Raw genomic sequence first — 26,730 nt, 5'->3', positions numbered from 1 at the left:
AAAAAAAAAAAAAAATTAATTTTTTTTTACCTGAACTGAAAAGACAAAGAACAAGATGTAAAAGTGACAGGGCAGCACGAAATTGGGGTTCTCGTAGAATCCGGCAGTGAAATGTAGCTCGAGGACCGTATGCGTTTCTTGAATCATGCCCTGGGACACTTCATCCGATCACAATGTAGCTTAGGGAAAGCCAAACCCTTCCATCATCAAAAAAGGCACATACTTTCGGTTTCCATCAGTGACCTTTCGGAGCAATCCCCTGCTTTCCAACAATCAACCAACCGATGTTGACTCGGAAGTGATTCTGGATCCATCGCTCGTGTTCTGTACACTCAATTCATCTCATGCCCGCATTCACCATGACTCGCAAACAGGTCTGTCAGTTTTCACATCCACACCAGTGTGAGAGAACACTCTCGGCCGTCCGACCCATCAAGCTTGCCATGGTAGGATGGCACGACGACTCTTGTTCGAGTACGGCTGGTCGAAGCCGTAGAGCGTTCTTCCCATCTGTAAGATCGTTCGTCAGCTCTCACTTGACATATCAACCGAGAAGTGTGATTTTGGTGCCGACACGGTCGTCAGTTGGCTGAATGGTATATGGGCCCTCGAATCCCTCCGTAGCCTTTCGACTTCAATCTACGCCTCCACCGTGCAGAATCTCAGCAGGAAGAATGTCTGTACTTACACGGTAAAGGACAAACACGACATCTTGAGTCGTGACGGTCTTCAAAGTCCATTAGTGAGCCTGCTCCGAGAAAAGTTCTTATCGCGATTCTGAACATACCTTGCGACAATTTGGGTGGTCTGGTGGATACTCCTGGCTTATGACAATGATGATTTTCCTAATGATCTAGGCAGAATAAATCAGACTGTGATTTCAATGACGCTTCACAATCGACTGGACGCCTTTCTTCGGAACAAACAGTGGATCGGTGTTTGAGGCCTACCTCTTCCAAACGCTTCTGCAGGACGCCCCTGACTGTGTCGTGGATATCGGATCGAATTCGATAAATGCCGCCTTTGCGGGCAAGACGTCTGATTGGTAACATCATTCTGTCAGCGCAATAGAGGTGCAGGCAATGGACTAGCTTGTTGGCGAAAGAGCCGCCATACCTAATAGTTGGTTTTGCTGCGTTCAAAGGTCATCAGTATCTCCCTCCCGGTCAGAAACGAAAATGAGATGAGAGATGAGGAGTTACTCACTGATGCCGTTGATGGCATATCTCATATGACTGTTGACTCGGTGGCGATTAGAAATCTTGGCACCTAGTCTGTTGGGACCGTCGCCATAGATTGGGGTTGGAACAGGCATTTTGCCGATGAAGATGACGAGTCTCAAGCGACGAGACGTCGTGCAAGGCGGAGGAAAGTAGAGGCTTCTGGCATAGAGAGAAGAACAACAACAGCAGCAGGAAGGGATGAAGCGAGAGGAGGGCAAATCTTTTTGCGGACCTGGGATGAGAGTGAAAGTTGGCAACGCCTAAGGCTCGAGAAGTGTTCAAAGTTCAGAGACAACTGGAAAGGGTGATTATTGGAAGGTCAGCCTTCACTCACCTCACTTGTGTCTATGAGGTGGCCGCCATGGAAAGAAACCTCACCGTGGGTATCACTAGTGTTAGGAGTGCTCCTTTCTCGTATGAAAATTTGAGCCGGGGATTGTCCGCTTCCCTACTCTCAAGGAGGGGGTCGGTCCAAGAAGTGAAACATGGGGGGGTAGAAGTATTAGACATTAAAAGGTGCTGATGCATCCAAACCACAGGTCGCTCATCAATCCAATTCTACCTAGGTCATTTGCATGCGTACGTGGATCTCGTTATGATATGAACGTGGCCTCGGAGAATAACTGGCCCGTTTCAGAGATTTCTTCGTCACCGACCCTGACTTTTAGGGTGAGACTGTCTTTCGAGAGGTACTGTCCTAGTCAGGATCAACTACTCTTTCTTGAATCAGGGACTCTTACTTGGAAGATGTGTGGCTTCAAACCAGTGGCGCCACTTATGAAAGACTTGACAAACCCCGGTAAATGGGCAAGGACGTCAATTCGATCGGATTTGGCAGGCAGATCCCCCACAATCTCGCCAGTGACAGGTGTGCCATCTTGATTTTCGCCTTTCCATTCGAAAGAAATCTCTTTGGGTTCTGGCCAGTCGTGTTCGGTCTCTTGAGCCGAAGTCAAATGTTTGGTAGCACACAAACCAGCACAAACGATTTCGTCATCTTTGGCAATTCCTCCTACACTAACGACCGTTTTTGCATAAGATTGAGGTGTCGTATATTCCATCAGGACGGCGGAGTAGTTTGGTGCTTGGAAATTGGCAAAATTCCATCTGGCGGCCAAGTGGTGTGGCTTCATTCCCTGGAGCGCATAGACATACATTGCTTTGCCGTCCATTTTGAATACACTCGACGGCGTCTGCATGGTTCCGGTCACAGTACACCTGGGCCAGAATGCATGCCGCATAGAACCCCAAGGATGGGTAGGATCGGTCCCAAAATAGCTTGTGCCGTCTTCGCCCACTTGGAAACCAGGGGATTTCCTTGTCACAGTCAAATTGACAATGCAGTCCTCATTTACGGCCGACTTGATTGTGTAGATGTCACCTGCCTCATTCAGTTCCATTGCGATGTTGTCCGCATAGAAGCCCGTCTGCGGCTCGTCAAAACCATAGTTGTACAGTGGGTCTGAGCACCATTGATGTTTTCCAGGACCCTCGCAGTCGAAGATTTTGGTATTAAACTGACACGTAGTGTGGATGCCGCTACTAAAGGTCAGCCATTGCACACGTATTGTATTTGGCGGGATTGATACCCAATGTTGCTATAGATGACTTGAGCCATCGCCGTTTTCCCCTCTTCCGACATGAAGTAAAAAGTCCGGGTCTCGACGTTGGTATAGTCCAGTGCCTTCCATGTTAAGTCGTCCTTGGTGAGGATTGTATATGGCTTTTTTTCGATCTGCTTGGTTACCGACTGAATTGCGTCAGGTCCATGTTCAGGTTCCTCAGTGCCCACAACATTGGCTAATTGCTGCTTGAACCAATTCATATTTCTGAAGGATTGTGATGTGAAAAAAATAAAAAAATAAAAAATTTACGGGAAGTTAAAGAAACGAAGTATCGTGTGTCGATCGGAGAAAAACAGATGTCAGAGGTGACTGCAACGGCGAATGATATGCTTCGAGTGCCTTGGAGACACGCAAAGTCTTGACGCTTCTTGTTTGCGGATTTCGTTCGGGGAGATGCAGCAAGCAATAAGCAGTAGCTACCAACTAGCCTTAGCCCAGTTCTCGCTAAACTCTTCCAGGCTGCGCTTCAAGGTACTGTACTGCAGGTAGTGCAGGAGAAGAAGGTCGTTTGAATCTTTTTCCCATTGTCATCCCGATCAACTAACAATCGAAATTCATCTCTCTTATTCAGATCATCTTCCGGGGACGCTCTTCATCACTGAAATCGGGAGTGTAATTCGTTGACTGGCTGCCCGCCATGGCTAAAAAATTGGCTGCTAAGGATCAGGTGGTCAAACTGATCGTTGGTGCTGGCCAGGCAAGTCCTAGTCCGCCTGTTGGTCCAGCTCTTGGTAGCAAAGGCGTCAAAAGCATGGATTTTTGCAAGGTATGTGATCAGAGAACCCTCAAGGAATAGCTTGCTCATATTTTAAACCAGGAATTCAATGCTCGCACTGCTCATATCAATCCTGGCGTTCCGATCCCAGCCCGAGTTACGGTTCGACCAGATCGCTCGTTCACATTCGAATTACGCACGCCCATGACCTCCTGGCTTCTCCTTCAAGCTGCTGGTGTAAAGGAAATCAAAGGCAAGATTCGAGGTGCACAAAAACCAGGCACGGAGTTTGTCGGGACTGTTTCTCTTAAACATATCTACGAGATCGCAAAAATCAAGCAAAGCGAGCTGCGATTATCAGGCCTCAGCCTCCAGGGTCTTTGCAAGAGTGTTATATGGCAGTGCAAATCAATAGGTGTCAAGGTTGTGCCGTAAGGGGATGAAGTGAGGAAAGATGTACAGCTTGGGCTCCGTGCAAAATGTGTGTTCATTGGCCATTTTCATCCAACAGCCAGCTCCTCGGTTATATGATGCAGAGCGGCAGAACAATTGATCGGAATTTGGCCTACCTATCTGGATATGCCGCACATCCTCCCGGTTGAGCAGGCCCAGAGTCAACAGTAACAACGTTCTCCAGGTCCCACCTGGTCGATACCATCGGCAGTCTTTGATCATGTGGTGGACGGTTTTCCTCGGAATTTAGGCCGAAAATCAATCTGCAAATCCCTTATTGGATCTCGATCTAGAGCGACAACCAGGCCCAAATCGAGTGATGGGATATTATGTGTTTTGAAGCCGGGAAGAAGCACCCTTATTATATGCTGGTTGATATGTTGATCCAAAAAACCGGCCAAAATAAAGCCGAGAAGAGAGAATGGAAGAAAGATTATCAGTGGTCATTGTATTCCATGAATCTGGGGACCAAATTATACGGGATACGGCCTCATGCAGAAGGGACGGATTCGGCATGTAGCTGTACCCGTCGTCAAATCAAAATACCTAAGCATGACAAAGATGACTCTTCCTTCAATATGAACACGAGGTCTAGGATGACGTCTTCCCTAAAAGACTATTCAGGCAGACCGCAACATCTCGTAAGTCGCATCCAGTGATGGTCTGCTGAAGGTGCCAAACGGGCTGTGTTGTCACCTTATCCGGCGCAGCCGGAAGGAGGTCAAAAGAAGACGGTAGGCATCGGGTATAGGTCATTAGGAAAAGAGTTGATTTAGGGCAATTTGCTCCGTTGAGCCAGCGAGCAGCAGCAGCCAGCCAACTGTGTGGATTGTACGGCACGCTTAAGCTCAGTTTCGGCTTGCTGTGTGTTATGCCAGCGGGCTTTTATAGAATTGGCAGAATTGGCGGGGCAATTCTTCAGACATCCCACTTTCTTTTTCCCTTCTCCGTCGATCGGTTGCTGGGCCTCCAACTCTGCGCTTGTCCGTGATACCTTGCCGGCCGCAGTTTTGACTTAATGACCTGACTTCGACTGTGTTTGCCGCCTTCATATGCCATTCCGACAGCATAAGGAGAACACTGCCATTCCGCTCTCCACTGTCTCACTTTCTCCTATCCTTCTCGCTCCACTCCGGCCATCTTCCGCTTTGATCGAACGCGCATATCAAATTCTCGCAAAAATTCTGTGTAAGTTCCCTCGTCTCCACTGACCCAACCAATGGTCCGCTACCCGTATTAGCTCATCTGGTCCCCGAACACCCAACACTCCAGAGAGTAATCTTCTCTAATATGGACTTATCTCAGGCTCTTCCGGTCTGTCTCTTACGTCTTTGCCTTGGAATCTCGATCGGACCGATCTATCGCTCGTTAATGTAGTCAATCGCTTTCATAGCCACCAAAAACATTACCCTCCCCGAGCGATTCCGACACAATGACCTCGAAACTATCTTCCATGCTTTTACCCGGCGATGAGTCAAACACGGACAAAGGTATGCAAAATTCGGATGTATGGGGATGAGTACGCTAGGTTGACCCGGGTGACCTCAGATGCAAAGACGGATCAAGATTCGCATTGCGATAAACCAGACAACGCAGAGTCATCTCAAAGTAACGTCCAACTCGCTTCAGAAGAAGAGGAGGTAGAACCCCTCGATGGAACGAGGCGGACTTCACAGGCGGGGGGTGAAGAGTTCAACCCAGACGCCCATGAACAAATCAGAAGTCTAGCCATGTCCCTACCAAAGGCAAGACTCCAGGAAAACAGGATGGCGAATTTTGCATACGAAACCGTGTCAATGCCGCCGTCGCGTGTATGTGGACTTTCTTCATTCTGCCGTTCAAATTTCGAGCTGACAAGGACTTAAGGTTCCATCCAGAGATAGTGAGGCGCCTGGCACTCCACGTGGCTCAATACGACAGGGCCATGATTCCATATCCTCAGCATTTCAATCCCCTCCATTAACACCACATGGCTCGAAAGATGGCAAGATTGACTCGGCCTCAGCGGCAAGAGGCCAGCAGGCACAGGCTGCAATAACTCCTCAAACATCTCCTCCTCCCGAGTCTCACAGCCAGGCTCTATCCCAGAGTATATCGCCATCCCATCCAGTATCTAGACCATCTTCTTCTGAACAATCCTCCCCCAAAGTTGATCAAGGACGAGAAAAACGGATACCAAAGTTTGAGATTGGTCCGTCTGAATCGGCAAGTCCAACAGATCAGAGTCCTGTCGGAACACCTAAACTTCGACCTTCCTCACCCCAACCGGGTAAACTGCCGCCGTCCAAAGCGGGACAAACAGAGCCTCGTCACTTTGGAAGCACTGGAAGGGGCTCACTTGCCCCAGCGATTGCGGCTGCGGCAGAGCGGATACCCCGGCAAGGAAGTAGTGGAGACATTTCAGGCTCAGAAAAGAGGGCGTCGATATTTGGTAACAAGAAAGATCCCTACCTCCATCTTAACGATAGTGGAAGCGAAAAGGCTGGGCTGGACGGGAAAAAACATGGATCCATGTCTGAATTGAAGCGATTTTTTAGAATCGGCGGTCACGGTCACGGTCACGGTCACGGCCACAAGCACAAGCACACTCCACAAGTCTCTGCTGCATCATCAGTTCCGGCGTCGAGGAAATCCACCAGCTCAAAATCCGGAACCAGAACTCCTCCTCATCAGGCACCGCCTACAAACGTTCCGTTTATGGACGAGCACAGTCTTGAGGCTAAATACGGCAAATTCGGCAAAGTTCTAGGCTCGGGAGCTGGCGGTTCGGTGAGACTGCTCAAACGAAGCAGTGATGGGGTCACTTTTGCCGTCAAACAATTCCGAGAAAAGCACTCTTGGGAGAGCGAGAAGGACTACTCGAAGAAGGTGACGGCCGAATTTTGCATCGGTTCGACCTTGCATCACGGAAACATTATCGAGACCATGGATATTATCCAGGAAAATCATCGATGGTATGAGGTGATGGAATACGCGCCGTACGATCTATTCGCCATTGTCATGACAGGGAAAATGTCGAGGGAAGAAATTGCTTGTTCTTTCCTCCAGATTGTCAACGGTGTGAGCTATTTGCACAGCATGGGCCTGGCGCACCGCGATCTGAAGCTGGATAACGTGGTGGTTAGTGAGCATGGAATTATGAAGTTGATCGACTTTGGAAGTGCCACAGTGTTCAGATACCCTTTCGAGAATGACATTGTACTGGCTTCAGGTTTGTTTGTATTTCCTTGATAGAATGAAAAGTCACTGACTCCGTATCTAGGAATTGTTGGATCCGATCCTTACCTTGCCCCTGAGGTGTATGAAGAAAAGAAGTACGATCCCACAGCCACAGATATCTGGTCTTTGGCCATCATCTTCTGTTGCATGTCTCTCCGCCGTTTCCCCTGGAAACAACCACGAATTGTCGATAACTCATACAAGTTGTTTGTCTCTCCTCCTACGCCGGGAACTCCTGTTCCAGATTCCAAACCTCGAAAAGCCTTACATGCGAGCCCAAACGAGGAAAGACATCATTCGGAAGCCAACGGGAATCATTCAAACCATCATCACCATTATTCAGAGAGCGCCGATGGTGGTGAATCAAGGCCCACCACTTCGAGCGGAGATAAGCAGGAAGTTATCAAAGGCCCATGGCGATTACTTCGCATCCTTCCGCGAGAGAGTCGCCACATCATTGGTCGAATGCTCAAAGTTGATCCTGCGGAACGTGCAACCATGGATGAAGTTCTCGAGGATGACTGGGTTTTGAGCTCCAAGGTCTGTTATCAAGAAGAAAATGGCACTGTTCATCGTGCTGAGGGCCACACACATATTCTGGAGGCTGGATCTGGTGGACCTCCTCCGGCTAAGGTGTGAAGGTGAGGCTAGCCAACTTAACGTCGGAATGGATGAGAAGGCATAGGAACGACCGATAGAATTGATATGTTCATGTCACAAAGCAACGACTATGGTATCGACGACTTGAGGAATGAGCCGGCTGCAGTGGATGGGGAGCCTGAGGGCGCATGAATATTGCCATTGGGAAACGGTTTGGCTGTTTGGGGAAAAGGGTGGATATCTTCCTATCTTTGTAGATATCAGCTATTACGTTCAACCGCAAATGAAAGCTTGAGCTTATTGGGTTTTACGCCGTACGCTGTGACCAGTGCCATTATGTTTGTGATGAGTTGCATCTGCGCTGCATGACCTGCGGTAAGAGCAACTTTGGGTTACCCTCTTCCGTTGCACCCCCGGCTTCTAGAAAGAGGGACACCAATGCCACTAAGGCGAACCATGAGGGCACTAAATATACAAACTACTTTGACGTATCATCCGCACCAAAGCACCCTCTACGACCAGATCTGCCATCCGTGGCCTGACCAACCTCCTCAAACAGAAGTCTTCTTGTCACGGTCGAACATTTACCAATAACCTCGGTGCCCATGGCTGGTTGAGAAAAGACTAGTCGCATCATTGCAAAGGCCAACTCCAGGAGGGGCTTTCATATTTCCCGCATATGGCCAAGAAGAAGCGCCAGAGGATCAGCTATGGTTTGCCAACCTCTCTCTCCTGGTCGTCTTGAGCTTGCGCATCGCTAATGAGCGACAGTCCTACCGTTGGCAAGTTCGCCAGGAGGTCATAGACTTGGTGTCAATGGATTAGCCTTTGATGACGACCGTTCCATCTTGTGAGCACCCCTACCTGATGAGGGGGTTAACAACACATACTGAGACACGTTACAGATACACTGGTGGACGAGATGGAGTGGTGTGCGCCTGGGATTTGGACCTGGAGGCGCAAAAGTTGAGTCCCGACGGAACAAAAGAGAAGAAAAACACTGTCACCTTTCGCAAACAGGTGCAGGCACATACACACTGGGTCAACGATATTGTTTTGGTCAAGAACAACCTGGGCTTGGTCTCTGCCTCGTCGGATGTCACAGTCAAATTATGGCGACCTCACGGACACGAAACGACACAACCATATACCATCGGCTCTCATAGCGACTACATCAAATGTCTCGCCACCCCTGATCCAATATCGAATTGGGTTGCTTCTGGAGGATTGGACCACAAAATTTGCCTTTGGGATCTGAATGGAGGCGGAAAGTCTCTGGAAATAAATGTCAGAAAGGCGGAGAATGTTGTCAAGGGCTCGGTATATGCCCTTCGTGCTCGAGGGTCTCTGCTAGCCAGTGGAGGACCCGAGAATGTGGTACGACTGTGGGATGTCAAATCCGGCAAAGGCATAACCAAACTCGTGGGCCACACGGACAACGTGCGAGACATCTTGATCAGTGATGATGGCGACACCTTGCTCACGGCCTCGTCTGATCAAACTATCAAAGTCTGGTCCATTGCAGCCGGTAGGTGTGTCCATACCTTGACCATGCACAACGACAGCGTTTGGTGCATGTATTCCAATGATCCAAATTTGGCCGTCTTCTACTCGGGCGACAAATCCGGTTTGGTTGCGAAGACGGATACTCGACGTGCTATGGAAATTGATGACGGAGTTTCTGTTGCAGTATGTCAAGAGCATGATGGGATTGCCCGGGTCCTCCCAGCAGGTGATTCGATATGGACTGCAACCTCAAACTCGAGTGTCAATCGTTGGCTTGATGTTGACACAGAGCTTGAGATAGAAACACCTCCTTCCTCTCCACAACAAGAGCGTGCAGCGAGTCCGGAGGCCAGGAACACACTTATGCCTGAGACGGCAGCTTCCCCTCCACCTACAGTCAATGGTGCAAACCATAAAAAGAAGATCCCGCATAATGCAGTTTTGCGCGTTTCGAACACAACTTTGCACCCAGGGAGAAGAAATCTGGGCCGGTTGCCAAATGCATCGTCGACGAATGTGAGGAAGGCCTCGGAAGTTATAATTACGGATGACTTAAGTTTAATTGTCCCCATTCGAGGTCAGCCCGCCGAAACCATTGAGGGTCAGAATGGCTTTATCAAGCATGTCATGTTGAATGACAGGAAAAGAATCCTCACCTTGGACACCGCTGGCGAGGTTGTACTATGGGATCTTCTCAAGGCGAGTCCCCTTGTCTGGCACTACTGACATTACTTCGCTAACATCAAACAGTGCATCCAGATCAAGTCTTTTGGCCGCCGTCATCTCGACGAAGTCGTCCCGGAAGTGAACACCACCGAGAGTGTTGCGAACTGGTGTACCGTGGATACCAAAACCGGAAAAATCACAGTCATGCTTGAGGAAAATTACTGTTTTGATGCCGAGGTATACGCCGACGAATTGGACTTGTCCAGTGAACTCGTTTTCCGCGAGGATCAGAGAAGTACGTGATCTCTATATTGCCTAACCACAACCCTTAAGCTAACCCTTGGTTTGATAAAGTCAATCTCGGCAAATGGGTGTTACGACATCTGTTTTCTAAGTTGATTGACGAAGAGATTGCGCGCGACGAGGTTTACAGAAGCAAACTTCAAACTCCTCAGACTACGAGTACCGATCATGTTCGGCCTGGTGCACCTACAAGTATCCCCATGCCAGAATCGGTTGGACCGACTCCAGTCGCATCCTCTGGCACCCTCACGACAGCAAGAGCATCAAATGGTCATGCCTGGGCACCCCCAACACCCAGCTTAGCGATTGGGGCTGCCACTCCGGGCTTTGCACCTATGAATGCCACCTTGCCCCCCACAGCTGAGGAAGAAACTGAGGAAACAGGTGGTGCATCTCCAGCAGTCCAGGCAACTCCGACAGCGACAGAACCGCAAACGGATTATTTCTCTTCCACCAACAGTGCAAACAATCAATCCGAGGCCTCGTCCGAAAGCAACAAGATCCCGGAAACCCCAGGCCCTACAGAAAATACTGCCACACTCTCGATACCGACGTCACCTACGGAGGAGAAGAAGAAGGGCTTGTTTGGGAAGAAATTCCCAATGACATTTCCCAAGAAGCTCGGCACCAAGACACCCTCGGAAGTGAAAGCGCCGGTTGCCACTGAAGAAAAATCAGACACGGCGTCGTACAAGTCCTCGGAGAAAGAGGAAAAGATCATCGAGGATAATTTCTTCGGCGTGATCCAGAAGATCAGACAGGAGTATGATGAACATCTGGAATCAAGGCCCGATCAACCCCTCCCTGCGGGCATCACACCCAGTCTACCTATAGAAACGCCTCTGATGGTACCCCCGCCGCACACAACCATTATCATCCAGGAGGATAACCCCGAATCGGGCGGGTTAGCAGATCAATATCGTGGGGAGATCAGTGAATTAGGCAATGAGGCAGACACATTGGAGAAGATCGCGCCGATGTGGCTGGGCGAGTTGTTGCTCAAGGTGCGTAATAAATGTTTGATGCTTCTCTATCCTCCCTTTTGCTAACAGACGGCAGAATCAAATCCCGTACAAAGAAACCGTCAAAGTCTCCTTCGTGCTCTACCCGTATGAGAATCTTCTCCCCTCCATCGCCTCACCAGACGGAAATGCCCGACTGAACGCAAACCGCATGCTTCGCGCGAAGAAAATCATGGCCTACGTCGCCGAACGTATTGAGGCGCCTCCCACACCCCCGCCACCAGCGGACCCAAACCAGCCTGACACCGCTGAAAAGGATAAGGGATCAGACACTCAAGCACACCACCTCAAGCCCGAAGAGTACCTCGAGCTGTATTGCCAAGGTCAGCGAGTTGACCCGAACACAACGCTCGCGACGCTGCGGGTGCATGTCTGGCGGACGGGCGGGGATGTCGTGTTGTATTATAAGGCGAATGGGAGGAAGACGCTACGGTTGCCGCACCCGGCTGACGTCCCGAGTAAGGAGGAAAGTGAGGAGTCGACGGGCGTTGTAAGGTGAGGTGAAGTGGATAAAAAGTGTAGGAGGAGTTGTAGAAACGGTGATGCGTGATTGGGATTGGGATTGGGACAGAGCTAAGAGGTGTGGGCTGCGAACTACGAGTCGGAGAGGTTTGAGTGCAAGACGATTTTTGACCCTTCTCTACTCGACCTCACCTGTACCGGTCTTGGGATATGATAGGATGAAGTCGGCTGAGTGGAATTGAAATGGCTGGTCGATATGGCTTGGGGATGAGACGAGGTAAATTGAGGCTGTAGAGACATATGACTACCACATGCAAAAGTGCTGAACAATTTTTCTTGAAGATAGTTTGCCTGGTTACTTTGCCAAACGGATTTGAGCCTTGAAAGGTCAATAAATGAATCGATCAATGAAGGTTTGGGAAATACATATATATTTTACAAACATTGCAGTTATCGCCTTTTTGTGTTCCATCTTTCAAAGCTTTCGGTCCTAAAGGAAAGTCTGTTTTCACAATTCAATACTTTCCCGGCATTCAGGCCGAAGGCAGTATTGGCCTGACTTGGTTGATGGGGATCAGAGTATTCCGGCGAGCTGATCGTAGCGAAGCATGGAGAGAACAACGATGGCGGATGTGAAAATGGGGGACCGGAGCGATCATTTAGGCTTATGCTTCGGGACTACTGAGATTTGGAGCTGATGTAGCTTATTGCGCACATCTTCGAATCATATCCGCCACGCAGGCGGCACATCGCTTTGAAGAGCTAGAGTGCCATCGAGTTGGTGATTGTGTTACGCAGCTTCGTCATCCATAGCTCTCTGAGCCAAACTCATGGGTTGTTGCATGTGAATCGGCGTCTTGAAGTCTGGTTGAATGTTCCGGGCTCGATATATCTGCACAGAATTCCTCAGGGTCGTCCTAACTCCAATATATTCCACACATATTGATACGTTCCCAAAAATATTGCACCACCTGTGCTGATCCACCCAACACGAGGCACGAATCCACGAAATAGGCCAGCAGGTCCGTCGATCTCCCATATTTGTTGGAACACTCTAATAGGGCCTGCTCTAGCTGACGAGCTTCCGGCTTCCTTTCTGGCGAGCATGATTCGAGTCTTCAATACATCCAGAGGAGTGGTGAGACCTGCCGCAACCGCACCGGCCATGCTCCCGAAGACCGCACTCTCGGCTGCCGTAACTAGCCCTTCTTGACGGCCAAGTTCTCTGCGTTGTCGGAGTGAGTATTGTGCTTTGAAGAATTCCCAGAGGCTGAACTGAACGATTGTGAAGGGAATTTCGCGCATGATCGTCACTCCGCCACCTCTGTAGAGTTCTCGCACCATAGTCGTAATGCCATCTGTTTTCCGCAAGGCCCATATATCCTGCAGCGCAATCAAGGTTGAACCTCCAAATAATCCTGCTTGGGCACGCTGTTTCACAACTTCGGTTGGTACCCTAATCGCACACGCCGCCACCTCTCCCAAGGACGAAGCCAACATGTGCGCATATGCTTGTGTCGAGGAGGATTGTTTTGGGTCAATTAGTGACCTTTTCACTCCATCGTATACGAGGAAAAAGGAGGCGGCTGAGGGCATCGAGCCAAGTAAAGCTGAGGGAAGTCCAGCGTATATGCTGCGAAAGGTGCCTCGAATAGTATGGCGACCAAGAACCGAGATATTTTTGCCGATGAGATTCGACTGCAATCTTGTCTTGATCGTATCTAGAGGATAGAGGGAGAAATCAACCATGAGGCCGGCAAAGGCGCCTGCCTGGAACGCGTCGTCAGAATTGGCCGGAGGAAAGTGTAGAGGAGAGACGGACAACGAGGGAGCGAGTCCAGAGTGAGGCCACTAGTGGTCGTGGAGCTTCGGACGAGACTACATCTTGCTCAACCATACCTGAGGCTCTGCTTTGAGAGCAGATCGGCCTTTTCGCGGTGCGTTGTGACAGGCGCAGAAAAAAAGAATTGAAAGTTGGCAAGCATGGAATTGGGAAATAAGATGACATCAACCGATATCGGCTTGCCACATTGGGAAATCTTCTGTTGCTCAGCCTTGCTCTCCACAACAAACCTCCGATGTGACTTCTGCGCTCGAATTAACGTCAACTCTCTCGTCCCCTACTTTCCTACGAACTCGAAATCTGAGCCACTTCAAACCTGCTTGCACTACCAGCCAACATACAATGCTCTTCGGGAATCTGCTGATTCATGTTCCTTATGTTCGCTGACTTGTTCAGCGCAAGGAAGAAAGATTTCCACCTGTCGAATCCCCAACGCGTACAAAGAACATGGCAAATCAAAGATTTGGTGGATTGCAAGGGATCAGACGTTTATGGACCTTGAGTCTTCCCAAGGCATTGTATTGTGTGAGGGTGAATGTTGGTCACAGCACGTTGATCAAGGGGTCAATCTCAATCTCACGGCTCAGCTTGGTGAGCGCCTCCGGGATTCTCTCAAAATTGCTGGCATTGATGTCGCTGTCCTCAGTAATAATGGAGGGCACGTTTACCTTGGTGTCAAGATGACCCTCTTGCTCTCTGGTGATGCTATCGGAAGATTGACATTTCCTCAATAGGAGCCTGACAAATGTGCTAGGCAGATCGCCGAACAGCTTGAACGTCGCGAGAAGGAACACCAGGGGATGTTAAAAGTCACTCGTCACTCAGCGCAGCTCCGACCTCAGGACCGAAGAAATGGTTGATGTGGACAAATACCACATTTCACCACACCCTCCACGGTTGACAGATGTTGGAGACTCATCAAACACTATTTCTCTAAAGGAGGCTGGCAGAGCTTGCGGCTGGTACGCGGCACTCAGCTATTCCTGGGGCCAATCTCCTTCATTCAAGACCAAATCTCAACATATAATAGAATGACCAGTGGCTTCTCAATTGAAGAGCTCCCTACAACCATTCGCGATGCAGCGTTCTTGAACTGGTCTCTAAGTCTTCAGTACCTGTGAGTAGACGCCCTTTACATCATACGAGACGATCAGAAAGACTGGACTTAACAAGCAGCGGGCATAGACTGAATATACGGCAATTCCACCATCACTATTGCGGCTTCGTCTTGCGAGGACAAATGGAACGATCTGTTTTCTCCTCGTAGACTTTTTGATGTCGTTCCAATAGCTTCTCCATGCTCGAACGGCCGCGTTTCAGGCACGACGTTTTTCTCCCAGAGGGATGGCTCTTTGGAAGAGGCCCTCAATCGATGTCCTTTGGCAAGCCGCACATGGACCCTTCAAGAACGCGTTCTGTCATGGCGAACCATTCACTGCGCGAAAGATCAGGTCTATTGGGAGTGTCCAAAACAGTGCGTCGCCGAAATTGGGTCAATTTTCAAGTGTAGAATGAGGGTCGGTAGTTGCTTGCCATCAGACAGCGACAACTGGCCACAAACTTTCTCCCGACTTCTTGCACGATGGTGGGCGATAGTGGAAAACTACGTGCAACGAAATCTGTATGCTTCCATCAACGAACTTCCAGCAGTTGCCGGTCTTGCAAATCCATTCCATCAGTTAACAGGAACGTCGAATTTGGCTGGACCTTGGCTTGAAGGCATGCCGCTCGCCTTGTTGTAGTCGGTCTCGATCGGGAGATGCAGTGAGCTTGGCCATCCGGCTCCACAGTGGAGGGCGCTTTCATGGTCTTGGGCTCCCATCGACGGCGCATTGAACTGTCACAAATACCGGCGTAGTCCTTGCAAAGGTCCTACCATCCTGGAACAGCTAGAAGTCATCTCACAGAGCATCCCTTTGGTGACCTCACCAAAGGCGTGCTCCGTGTTCGGGGGGAAGTGCAATGAGCATCTCGAAGCCTTCAGAAAGTACACTTTGATTATAGCGGGTAGATAGGCAATATTAAGCTTGGATACCCGGTGCTTGATCAGGGAATGGTATGCAAGGAAATGAGGTTCAATTTGACAATGAAGCGATAGTAGGAAACGACCTTCCGGTAGAATTTTGTGTCTCTTGGTCGAGAAAAGCACAAATAGGAGGGATGAATATGACAATGGCTTTCTGGTCATTGAAGAAGTTGAAAATGGTTGCTTCAAGCGATTGGGCTCGGGTCTTGTTCAGGGCTTGATGTGGTTTAATCCCTGCGAGGCTGTCACCTTAGACTTGGTCTGAGGAACTGCCAATCAACAATGTAGTCGCGTGAGTCTTGAACGTAGTAATCCCTTCCTTTTTTAGGTAGACCACGTGGACTATTTCGACCGGATTGGCTGAGATTGCAAGTGAGGCTGAGAAATAGTATCTTGACTGACGAAGCGACCTCCAGGCATCGGAATCGATGAGGCAGCGTATAAGGTGCTTCCTTTGAAAATTGGGGCTTTATCACAGCTGATTACCTAGACTCACCAATCTGAAAGTCTGAGAGCTGTGATCATTGCCAGTCTGTCCAAGTGGTTCGCTGCACCCGATTCGAGAAAGCTGAGATATGATTTTGTGTATCAAACGATCCACGAACCCCGATTCACCCTCATCCATCTGATGTTGTTTGTTAGAGTGCCTCAGAGTGGAATCGTGATGATATGAACACACGGGAGCTAGACAATGATCTAAATGACAGCGAGGCGGTCCATATAACATCGATGAATCGCATTTTGAAGGGGCATGAAGGCAGCATACTCCCCTCGCAGGCGATTTGAAGGGTGCCGGCTTGCCGACGGTAACTATTGTAGCATGAGCCACCCATCAGGAGCTCGTGAGTGAGAGCCCAAGCCCTAACATCGAATGGCAGAGAAATTTCAGCGCAGTTCTTGTTTGTAATCAATTTCCGCGAGTCTCTTCGCATTGGTGTCAATATGTTTCTCCACAGGGATATTGTCGGGCCGAATCTGGTCCTTGACAGATATTTCGTCTGAAGTTGCTGTGGGGATTGTTCATCCTGTTGAGTGGTGCAAAAAGAAAGTGAAGATTGCCGGCCGCTAGTTTGAAAAGGCACAGGTTGTGCCAAAGTTTTCAAATCGATGATTTTGCCAGTGTCTGAAGATAAATGAGAAGCTGGAGCCTGCCATCATTGTCTTGAGAATCTTGCCGGATACGAGTCAACCAGCGACAGAGATAGAGATAACATTATCGTTGTCATCTAACCTGGTAGAACCGAGAGCTTGACCCAGGGACGCGGATAGGAATCAGTATTGAAATCCGTTCGAACCTGGGAAAAGGATATGGGATATGCCCTCGCTAACCGGACACGGTAAAGTAAATCTACATGATCATCCCGCCCCCTTCTCCATGCAGCCTTATCTCAGGACTTATTAGTTATTGTTGCCAAAGAAGGAATATCAACACCAATTTCCACTTTTGCAGCAGTTTAGCTGACTAGATCGTATTTTGTGTGCCCGACCGCGATAGTCCAGTGTAGGGAAGCATGAATCTTCAGCAAAGTGACCTGAACCGCCTGACGGGTAAATTCCCACACTGCTAATGCCAAGAACAGATTTGTCTATGCGGCGTCTAACCTGAAGCCCATCATTACAGTGTCTTTCCTCGAACACACAAGTGTTTCCTCTCCAGCGGCTGGTGCACTCCTCGTTGGCCTGGCTATACCGCCTCATCATCTATCCTGACTTCCTGTCGCCAATCTAAAATTCCCGCCGACAACCGGACAGTACATTTCTCTCCGTTATGAGTCCTCTACATGCGGCGCACAAACCAAGAAAATGCAACGATTCTCCGGCTCCACCAGGCAAATGGACGCATTGAGGTCGGGGTCCGGCTGAGTTGAGCCAGAACGACTACGCCGAGAGACTCAAGAGCGTCTATACGGGCGGCTTTGATGAGAATTATTTCTATGCCAGCGGCTTTACGAATTACCAGCGAACTGGCTCCTAGAACAAGGAACATGTTCATCATGATAGAGACAGCAAAGAAAACTCAGAGTGCAAGCCTACGTTATCAAATGTGTACTCTAAATCATATATTGTGTGCTCTGCTACGACTCGGGCAATGACCGATGCAACTGGGTACAAAAGATTTCTCCCACTTCTCTAGGAGAGCCCGGACAAGCACTCTCCAATTAAAGTTCTGGGGTTGAACTATGCCTATTCTATGGACACTTTCATGGCCTACAAATTCGGCCTTCCCTAGGTAATAACGTTATCCAAGATGTTCCGAAGCGAAAATAGTACCTCGAGTACTTCTTCAGCCGACGGCCATACCACTTCTTCATTGATGGATACTCCCAGACTCATCAACCTACTTTCTAGGGCTGGCATCCGCCATCGGGTCGGTGCCTCCACCACGACTCCCGAGTCCTTGAACCTCGCCGTCTACCACCGGGTTGTAACAATGCTTGGCCAGGAAATTTCAAATATCTGCATTCGACTATCCTACCATCTCCTCCCAAGGACGAGCCGCACTACGCCAAAAAGTATCCTAGCCTAACACGCCTCAACACGCCAGGAAGGACCCAACGTACCCGTCGCCTCCGACGCGTATGATCACGACGCCGCCGCATATGAGACCAGCGGCGACACGCTGACTTATGCACAATACGAAATGGCCCAGAACCCGACTTTACAAAAACACCCGCGTGAAGAACTCAACCCTTGTCATAGTATTCTCAGTCAAATAATATAGAATAATGGGGGTGACTCCTTGATCCAAAATATCCACCTCTTGAGCTTATATAAGAGTTTCATTTGACGGAATTGATTGTATGTCGCAGTCAAGAGGCGAGTTGGGGTCTGGAGGGAGATCAATCCCATATATGGTCTAGTTGTAAACAAGAGAGCGACTGCGAAGACGAAGACAATGATTAGCAATGAGCTCTTATTATGTTCTGGACAATAGAGATGTGGACATTAAAAAGGGCGGGAAGGACATACCAGTAAATACATCTCACATTGTTTTCTGGAGAATTTGCCATCCACCGGTCAAAGCAGGAGACATGAGTTGCATTCCGGCATGCAGCGCAGGACCACCTATCACTCTGGCTCACGATGCGTGATAGACAGATGCCGCATTCGCTTTCGGCTTCGTTTTCAGAGGTGGGAGAGGTAGGGGGATTGCTCCTGCGTGAGGATGAGGACGCGGATAAAGACGGCGGTGGAGACGGCAATGAACTAAGCAAAGGCGACAAACGGTTCCGAAGGTGCTCCCTCCCTCGTGAGCGCCGTTCGGATGACGGCGTCGGTTGGATAGGACCAGAGTTGGAACGAGAGGTTGAAGAGCCTGAAGAAGATCGAGAATACGAGGTGTCTGTGTCGGAGTTCTCCAAGTCAGAATCCTCATTGTCGTCACCGTCTTCTGTCTCCGAGTCGGAAGCTTCCGAGAATTCATCGTCCGACTCCAAGGAGTTAGAGAATGAGGACAAGGTTGTCCTGTCCGAAGACGAGCGGCCGGGTGAACGTTGGTTCCTCCCTCGTTGGTTGTCCAGAATTGCTCTTATGGAGCTAATGACGTGACTCTGTGATTGGAGACGATGAGCCAGCTCGGCAAGAATATCTTCGTCGCGGAATGAGGCAAGGTGAGAGTCTGCCGGTGGTGCGATTTGATTGTTGTTACCAGGACGGTGGAATTCTCTCCGGGATCGAGATTGTCGTTGATGCTGTCGTTGATGCTGCTCTTCGTTCCGTTGAGCCATGGCTTCGTCCAATTTTCGTCGCCATTCCCGGGCTTTTGCTCGGGCCTGATACTGGTGCCATCTTTTGCAATGAAGCAATTGGGCCACTCCTTCCAAGTCGTTAACCAACATGCGGGGATTGATTCCGTCTGCTATCGCCTCGCAGATGCCTTCAAGAGCAGTCACTGCCTCATTACGAGATGCTTGAGCGCATAAGATTCCGCAGGTTGGTTTTGCTTTTCCATAGCCAATGCATGTAGGGTGATCCAAGGGGTGTTTTATGCCCAGATCTCTGCAGAGGCGGTTGACTGTGATCATCTTTAGGGAGGGACAAAGAATTAGTGCGCGAGATAGTAAATAACGAAGTGATTTGGTGTTTGTTGGTGACAGTTTAGAGTGGCAGACATTCAGGAAGGGATTGACTATGATTTTATGCTCTCCATGGCCTCCTGCCAAACAACCCCAATGCCATATCACCGAACTGCATCGCCGCAGGCTCCAGAGCTTTTGATTGGAAGGCAACTGAGTAGTGGGAGGGTCAACATAAAGGTTGCCGATACCACAGCCACAAATGGTCCGACATTGAGACACAGGGTTCAGCATTTGACCATAGAGAATCAGAGCTAGACATGCTGGCTTCGCCTCGTTAGGCTCACAGAGCACGACATGCACGAGATAATTGGCCGGTAGGAAGGTGTGCTTCACCCTTTAGCTTATCTTCTGTGGCTTGACACACAACCTGGACGAATGGCGCAATTGATGTGATATCAAAGGACAGATGTCCCCGGGGGGCGGCTAAGTTGAGCACTGCAGATAGTAGTAGAATCTCCAGACATGAAGTGCATGAAAAGAACTCACATGCTTTTCAAAATAATAGCATATGGCTTGAAAGGAGTATTGACCCAGCATCTTGAAGCAGTGAAAGTGGACACTTACAGCCACATATGATGGAACTGGGGGTATGAACTGCGCAGGGGATGGATCCTGCAGAAGGCGACCGGGATGGCGACCTTTTCTCGATCTAGATGGTGTGGTTTCACTCAACACTGGGCGCTTAACTGCTACACAGGCTGTGTTGCTGTTCCTTTCTCTTCGATATTCCCCAGGAATGATATGCATGAGACCATTATCGTATCAAATTGAGTTTGACAACCTCGGATATGCTTGGTTTGCAGTTGCAGTATTATTCCTATTGAGATGTACCATCTGAGAAAGAGTGATATCACTGTGATTCACTAGATGGCCGCACCCATGAGTTCACTCAGTGTCTTTGCCTAAGGGTATATAGATGGGTGATAATACATAGGTAGCTTGAGGCCGCAGAGACGCAAGAACTTCTTGAAAGTAGCCGGAGACTCGGTGGTATTAACACCGACAAAACCCGTAGAAACATGTGGTCAGGTGATCCCATTTAAAATCGAGTCCGCTGGGATACATACCCTCCTTGACGGCGCCGGGCTTGGAAATTGGCCCCGATACCCGCTGTTTCAGGGGCAAGGTGGTGTCCAAGGAGGGTGAGGTCGTCCGCAATTGGGGTATGGAAAGTATCAGCGCGGGCGAGAAATCAGTTTTTGAGTGAGTGGAGCCCAGCGTATTCGACGAACTAAATTAGCATACTCAGGATACCATAGGGAGTAAGTAGCAGAGTGGATCAGACAATTCCAAAATAAAGGTAAGAGTTTATTACAGACAGTGGAAGACAAAAAGACTATCCAAGCACTGAGACTGTAGCACCGTATGTGGACTTGACTCAGAATCCGAGCGTGTGTCGCCCGATGGAAGTTGAAGTTTAATGTACCTCCAGAGTAAGTCCCAGATCGCCTGCCACCCATCTGCCATGCATATGCGGGTGTGCAGAACCGTCCCTGTGTAGTATCCACACCAGATTAATGCAAGATAGATCGTGCCCAGAACCAGACTGTGGCCACAAATACCCTTCCGGGTCCAACAAACCAAAACATTCTCATTCAAGTACCTTGCGAAGTTGACAAATTCGAGCCCCGCTCTTTTGGGATGATTGTCCTGAAGAGAGAGAAGTGGTGAATACAACGCAACCTGCAATCATAACGATGCTCAAGTCATGGCTAGATGGACCGGAAGATCACAAGTAGTCACCGTCGGGCGCTCTCAGCCCTCTGTGCATCAACTCAACTGTATTTCTTGCTTTCCAGGCAGTACTGACTCGGTTGAACTCGCACAAACAAGCCCATCCACGTCCTGGAGTGGGCATCGGCAGATTCATCGTGGACTTAGCTGCTCTGGTCGACAGTGACGTGCTCAAGATGTACTGCACTTGTCAGTTCCTATACTCTGTTCTCAACCAGGTATGTAGGCGAAGATCCCCCCTCCCTTTCCAGCTCCTCGGGGATAATATTTCACATCGCAAAATAAACGCACACAGATCAATGGGGAGCGAGCCGAGCTAATCATCCCTTTACTTCTCTCGTGGCAGACTCTGAATGCATCTGCAGCACTCAGTCGTGAAACTGTCAATGCCGTACGAATGTGTGTCGAATATCTTTTGGTCGAAATGATTCCAACCTTGAGGGACAACAAGTCCCTGAAGAGAAAATGTGTTGTCGACGCAGCGGCGGTCAAGGTAGAAATGCATCTGTCTATGAGGATTAGGGACCTTACTGATATTTCCAATTCGAGGACGGCAGGTAGCTGAGGCACAATGGACCAAGATATTGGTCGGTGCTGACAAAGGACTGCTAGCACGCCACCAAAAAAAAAAAAACACTTTCAACATCAGCGACGCCTGTGAATATGTTAGTTCAAAAGCATAATACTTGATGAAGAAGACCTCCTCGTGATAACATCACTCAGGTTCAGTTCTCGAATATTTTGCTGCTCGGGTGCCTAGGATTGTGATATCGGGTACACCAATCGGCAGACCAACGGGACCGGATTAACTTGAATGGTGAAGGTATACTGGACCATCGCAGTAGCTGGACATCGAGTTGAGCTCGCTTTCTTTTGTTGGTCAAGATATTACATGGTTCGAGGGAGTCTCGACTGTCCAAGCTGAAGATCGCATCTTCGGAGTGGGTGCCTTTGAACGACCGGTCAAGTATGACATCGCCGTCCCATCCGATGTGGCTGAATTAAAAGATGCTGACATCTTCATTTGCATTGACATCGCTAGCTCGAGATGCGCAAGCTCCAGAAGATCATACCTGGATGATATCGATTGATGCTCTCCAGGCTTGTCGTACAAAGCCTCGACCGCGAGAGCTGTGGGGCTTGCTACTAGACTTGATTGATAAAAAGAAGTTCGGAGCGTTCGGTATTTAAATCAATATGTCGTCGAAGCTGTCATCGGAGAGCGAGACCTTTGATGTGTCCGCCAGTAATCTGACAAGGGCATAGTGAAGCCTCACACAGACACTGACCCATCATGCCTTTGGAGGTTGCGGAATGAGGCCCGTGGAGAGGGCGGTTTGATTGGTACGGGGACGATCGCTGGTGAGGACCGCGTTTCCATATGCTCCCTGGACGAACGGACTCAAAACGGTAGCTCAGATCATTAGGGCACCTGGCGGGAACAGCAGATACTGTGTTCGTGAGAGAGACGAATTATACTTTACTGTACGGGCTGGAAAGGGCTGGATTTGGGACTTCGTGAGGGAGAGTCATTTTACCTGTGAAGCATCTCATACTGTAGCAAGATCAATGAGGGATAGGAGCAATTTGAACAACTTGAATACTAGGTAGTACAACATGATATTGGTTCGGCTCGATCGAGAAATCGAGTGCATAGCTTTGCTTCAAGAAAAAGAAAGGGAGACCAGGTGTCCGGACAAGCTCCTGTGGCCGTGCGTGGCCGGGTGTAGAGCCTTCTTATTGAACACGCATGACTTCCTCTATCATTCTTGTATCTTTGTTGATGTGTGTTGATCATAAATGAGTCAAAATACATTGTTGGTGTATGTTTGGGCTCAAGGCAGCTCTGGCTTCCCCACCTTTACTCCACAACCCACAGCCTCGGGTACAATCTTCGATTTACGAGAGAATCAACAAATAACGACATCAATTTTTCCTTCTCCTTCTCATATCATATTTCTGACGATGATCACTATTGACATCCAGAGTACAACTTTTCGCTCTACTGGCTGACATTTTCAATCCACCCTAAAAGCGGCCAAAAATGGTGTCCCCACCCATCGACATTCCCTTCGTTCGCACCCCAGATTCAAGATTTCAGAACCTCCCTGACTTTCCATATCAACCTCAATATCTCCAATATGGCCACCTACGCATGGCGTACATCGACGAATGGTCCCCGTCTTATAGAGGTCTGAAAGCTGAGACTGAGACCTTCCTGCTCCTTCACGGCGAACCGACTTGGTCTTTTCTCTACCGGAAAATGATACCCATCTTTCTACACCACACCACGAAATCCCACGCACAACCACGATGTCGCCGAGTCATCTGTCCTGACCTTCTTGGTTTCGGCCGTAGTGACAAGCCCGTCCGAGACCAAGACTACACTTTCGGGCTCCACCGCTCCTCACTCCTGCACCTGATTCAATCGCTGGATCTCACTAACATTACACTGGTCGTTCAAGACTGGGGCGGCCTGCTCGGATTGACATTGCCCATCGTTCACCCGAGCCGCTTCAAGCGGGTTCTAGCCATGAACACCATGCTTGCCACGGGCGGGAAACCGACACCCGGTTTCGTCGCCTGGCGTGCTTGGACCAACAAGAACCCAGATATGGAAGTCGGGAAGTTATTGGGACGCTCGTGTCCGCATCTCAGTGCCGCTGAACGACGAGCATATGATGCTCCCTTCCCAGGGCGGGAATTCAAGGCTGGAGTAAGGCGATTTCCGAACATGGTCATGGTCAGTGACGGTGGGAAAGAAGGGCTTGAGTTATCTAAGGCAAGCCTGGAGTTGTTTCGTAGTGGTGGCATATTTCAGAAACCAGAAGATGTCTTTGTGGTATGTGGGATGAAGGATCCGGTCTTAGGACCACCGGTCATGGAGGAAATGGCGCGGATATGGGGGAATGGTTGCGTCTATGTGGAAATCCAGGATGCGGGCCATTTTGTGCAGGAATGGGGAGAACAGGTGGCGAAGATGGCAATGGTCGTTTTTGACGGAACAGAAATTGAGAACGTTCGCAGGATTGTCCCTGGAGGGAGGCTTTGAGCTATGTAGCAGAGTTGCAATGCTTAAAGATGTCCGAGCCCTACGGCTATATTTTGGAAATCTTAACTCGTTCCCAAAGGGCATTCTCTCTTCTTGGGTCCTGCACATCTACAATATTAAGCCTAATTCGGTGATACACCAGTAAAACAAATGACAACCCTCCGCAATGTTGCAAATTGTATAGCGGCCAGCGAGACATTGTCAAAGGCATAATGCGTTGCATCTACGCCTCCGACAACATCAGGGGCATAGTCATGTCGCTGAAGCACCAATTTGTCGTCGAAGTAGTACTTCTGCGCCTGACAATGGACTGCAAGACTCGAGGATTCGTGAAACGTTGCCTCCAGAACTCGCCACGTCTGATCTTCCGGGTTGGTGTGTGGTTCGAGCTCATCGGTCTCCACTCCATCTTGGACGAGGAGGAACGGAAAATTGACATACCGCCACATCGCATAGCCAACAAAGTATAGCAGGTGAAGATCATCCCAGGGTGTCTCTCGAGTATGACCTTCAGAGGCTTTTCGAGGTTGGTCGCGGAACTCAATCACCTCCCCGTTGGGCTTCTGCTTCCACACCTGATCCGGTGTGTAGATCCATTCTTCATCTGCTTGTGTTTCTGTTCCAAGGCCACGGTAAATGACGTGTTTGTTTCTTTGTCGAAGCGATGGTTGTTGGGAAACGGTTTTCTGAGATTCCCTTTCCGGTGAAGGCGGCGCCTAACAGATTGAAATGAGCCTCGATACTTTCTATTTCCGACCATTGCTTCAAGCCGCCGTTGGCAGCGATGACGAGATCTGTAAGCTGTACCCTACAGATTGTGGTGTTTCAATATCCCGCTGAAAAACAGTGTTTGAAACGTACCTATCATATGGAGGTGACATGATCAATGGGCTTGTTGTTGCATAGGCCAGGCAGCGTGTCGATCTCAATCAGAGAAATTCGATATCTTTGAAAGCATTCAATCGAAATGCAAATTATGGGACACTTATTCCATCACTCATTTATGGCTTGATTTTGATCAGCACCACCTTCCTGCACATGATGATTCGTCACGATCATTTCGACAAATATAGAAACCCATTGACGACAGGTCTCGAGAGAAAGTAATCAAAGCTTCGGACATGAAACCGGCCGTATAGAAGAAGAAAAGCTTTCCAATCATATGCCCTGGCGACGGCTGAGAGATTTGTAGCAAGTTGACTATTCAGATCTCGGTGTCATCGCATTCGGTAAAAGGCCAAAAGGGTTCCGTCTCAAGGATCTTGAATTTTCGGATTGAGTACAAAGGAAATAGTGATCGACCATCAATATTTGTCATTGACTCAACTGTATGAGGCTACCGTTCTAATCGTGAAATTGCAATATCGAATTCTCTTTGCCTAGAGGCATACCGACCAGGAGGGAAACAGCCAGGAACCAAGGTCTGGTCATGCATTCCATATTCACGCTTCATCCTCAGTCTTCCACAGCTTTGGTGACATCGCCTGTATGATGCCTGATCATGAATCCTCCATCACCATTCCTCAAGAGAGATTTGACCCAGTCCATGCCAAAGTCCCACCAACCATGTCGGTCCGCCTTTGCCAGTTTGAGACTTTCCCTGTCAAGGCTCCCAACAGTGACATCGACAAATGCCATGGGAGTATTCATGCGCTTGTGCGAGAGATAGGTCAAATTGGTCCCGCAGCGAGAACAGAAGGTCCGGGTTGCTCTGTCCGTGCAGCAAAATCGGGCGACATACGTCGAAGGTGAGGTGCCATCTTCCCGGAGTGGTCCCACAGCTTCGATCGTAGAGAGATGAATGGTTTGGTCGGCTCTCTTGTCGCCAGTCATATGGCTCGTGGTTCCCTCTTTCGGAAGCAAATCCCATTCAACCCAACCCACGGGACTAATAAACCAGCACTGAACCACGGCACCAGAGACCTGTCGACAGGTGTTGCAATGATCAATATCGACGAGGGGCATCCGCGTCTGTATTCTTTCAGTGGCTGAGATTGGAGTCTCTAAGGCGTCAGGAATGGGCGGCCGATGATCCCATGCTGGGACGTTGATTGTGTAGCGAATGGCCTGGCAGTAACAGCCTCCCGTTAAGATGAGGGCTTCTTTTGGAAGATACGCCATTTTGGTAGATCTTGAACAGCTGGAGTTGGTTATCTAGTTTCCTAATGTATGAGGAAGGGGGGGAGGTAGCGCCCTCCTCTC

At 49.3% G+C, this 26,730-nt stretch overlaps 10 protein-coding genes across 10 annotated transcripts; 4 read left to right on the top strand and 6 right to left on the bottom strand.

The window, feature by feature from the left end:
- Nucleotides 1-432: 432 nt before the first annotated feature.
- On the bottom strand, nucleotides 433-1,315 carry Z518_03037 (uncharacterized protein; the record flags this gene model as incomplete). The annotated part of the gene is made up of 6 exons (XM_013420063.1): nucleotides 433-510; nucleotides 689-727; nucleotides 788-853; nucleotides 951-1,038; nucleotides 1,117-1,132; nucleotides 1,207-1,315. The coding sequence occupies 6 exons, from the start codon at nucleotides 1,313-1,315 to the stop codon at nucleotides 433-435; spliced, it is 396 nt and encodes a 131-aa protein (XP_013275517.1).
- Nucleotides 1,316-1,816: 501 nt separating this feature from the next.
- On the bottom strand, nucleotides 1,817-3,048 carry Z518_03036 (uncharacterized protein; the record flags this gene model as incomplete). The annotated part of the gene is made up of 3 exons (XM_013420062.1): nucleotides 1,817-1,915; nucleotides 1,964-2,762; nucleotides 2,813-3,048. The coding sequence occupies 3 exons, from the start codon at nucleotides 3,046-3,048 to the stop codon at nucleotides 1,817-1,819; spliced, it is 1,134 nt and encodes a 377-aa protein (XP_013275516.1).
- Nucleotides 3,049-3,485: 437 nt separating this feature from the next.
- Nucleotides 3,486-3,998, top strand: Z518_03035 (ribosomal protein L11; the record flags this gene model as incomplete). Its single annotated transcript, XM_013420061.1, has 2 exons — nucleotides 3,486-3,614; nucleotides 3,666-3,998. 2 exons carry the CDS (start codon nucleotides 3,486-3,488, stop codon nucleotides 3,996-3,998), a joined length of 462 nt encoding a protein of 153 aa, XP_013275515.1.
- Nucleotides 3,999-5,448: 1,450 nt separating this feature from the next.
- On the top strand, nucleotides 5,449-7,874 carry Z518_03034 (uncharacterized protein; the record flags this gene model as incomplete). Its single annotated transcript, XM_013420060.1, has 4 exons — nucleotides 5,449-5,506; nucleotides 5,565-5,827; nucleotides 5,883-7,227; nucleotides 7,279-7,874. 4 exons carry the CDS (start codon nucleotides 5,449-5,451, stop codon nucleotides 7,872-7,874), a joined length of 2,262 nt encoding a protein of 753 aa, XP_013275514.1.
- Nucleotides 7,875-8,514: 640 nt separating this feature from the next.
- Nucleotides 8,515-11,831, top strand: Z518_03033 (uncharacterized protein; the record flags this gene model as incomplete). The annotated part of the gene is made up of 6 exons (XM_013420059.1): nucleotides 8,515-8,548; nucleotides 8,607-8,685; nucleotides 8,741-10,052; nucleotides 10,101-10,302; nucleotides 10,362-11,314; nucleotides 11,370-11,831. The coding sequence occupies 6 exons, from the start codon at nucleotides 8,515-8,517 to the stop codon at nucleotides 11,829-11,831; spliced, it is 3,042 nt and encodes a 1,013-aa protein (XP_013275513.1).
- Nucleotides 11,832-12,700: 869 nt separating this feature from the next.
- On the bottom strand, nucleotides 12,701-13,691 carry Z518_03032 (uncharacterized protein; the record flags this gene model as incomplete). The annotated part of the gene is made up of 2 exons (XM_013420058.1): nucleotides 12,701-13,564; nucleotides 13,617-13,691. 2 exons carry the CDS (start codon nucleotides 13,689-13,691, stop codon nucleotides 12,701-12,703), a joined length of 939 nt encoding a protein of 312 aa, XP_013275512.1.
- A 5,051-nt stretch (nucleotides 13,692-18,742) lies between these two features.
- On the bottom strand, nucleotides 18,743-19,688 carry Z518_03031 (uncharacterized protein; the record flags this gene model as incomplete). The annotated part of the gene is made up of 2 exons (XM_013420057.1): nucleotides 18,743-18,819; nucleotides 18,872-19,688. The coding sequence occupies 2 exons, from the start codon at nucleotides 19,686-19,688 to the stop codon at nucleotides 18,743-18,745; spliced, it is 894 nt and encodes a 297-aa protein (XP_013275511.1).
- A 3,832-nt stretch (nucleotides 19,689-23,520) lies between these two features.
- Z518_03030 (uncharacterized protein) lies at nucleotides 23,521-24,528 on the top strand (the record flags this gene model as incomplete). The annotated part of the gene is made up of 1 exon (XM_013420056.1): nucleotides 23,521-24,528. The coding sequence occupies one exon, from the start codon at nucleotides 23,521-23,523 to the stop codon at nucleotides 24,526-24,528; it is 1,008 nt and encodes a 335-aa protein (XP_013275510.1).
- Nucleotides 24,529-24,650: 122 nt separating this feature from the next.
- Z518_03029 (uncharacterized protein) lies at nucleotides 24,651-25,409 on the bottom strand (the record flags this gene model as incomplete). The annotated part of the gene is made up of 3 exons (XM_013420055.1): nucleotides 24,651-25,144; nucleotides 25,170-25,336; nucleotides 25,390-25,409. 3 exons carry the CDS (start codon nucleotides 25,407-25,409, stop codon nucleotides 24,651-24,653), a joined length of 681 nt encoding a protein of 226 aa, XP_013275509.1.
- Nucleotides 25,410-25,983: 574 nt separating this feature from the next.
- Z518_03028 (uncharacterized protein) lies at nucleotides 25,984-26,649 on the bottom strand (the record flags this gene model as incomplete). Its single annotated transcript, XM_013420054.1, has 1 exon — nucleotides 25,984-26,649. One exon carries the CDS (start codon nucleotides 26,647-26,649, stop codon nucleotides 25,984-25,986), a length of 666 nt encoding a protein of 221 aa, XP_013275508.1.
- Between the last annotated feature and the right edge of the window lie 81 nt (nucleotides 26,650-26,730).

Source organism: Rhinocladiella mackenziei, assembly GCF_000835555.1.
Source record: "Rhinocladiella mackenziei CBS 650.93 unplaced genomic scaffold supercont1.2, whole genome shotgun sequence".
In the NCBI taxonomy this organism is placed as follows: Eukaryota; Fungi; Ascomycota; class Eurotiomycetes; order Chaetothyriales; family Herpotrichiellaceae; genus Rhinocladiella; species Rhinocladiella mackenziei.
This window is presented reverse-complemented; position numbering and strand designations above follow the sequence as displayed.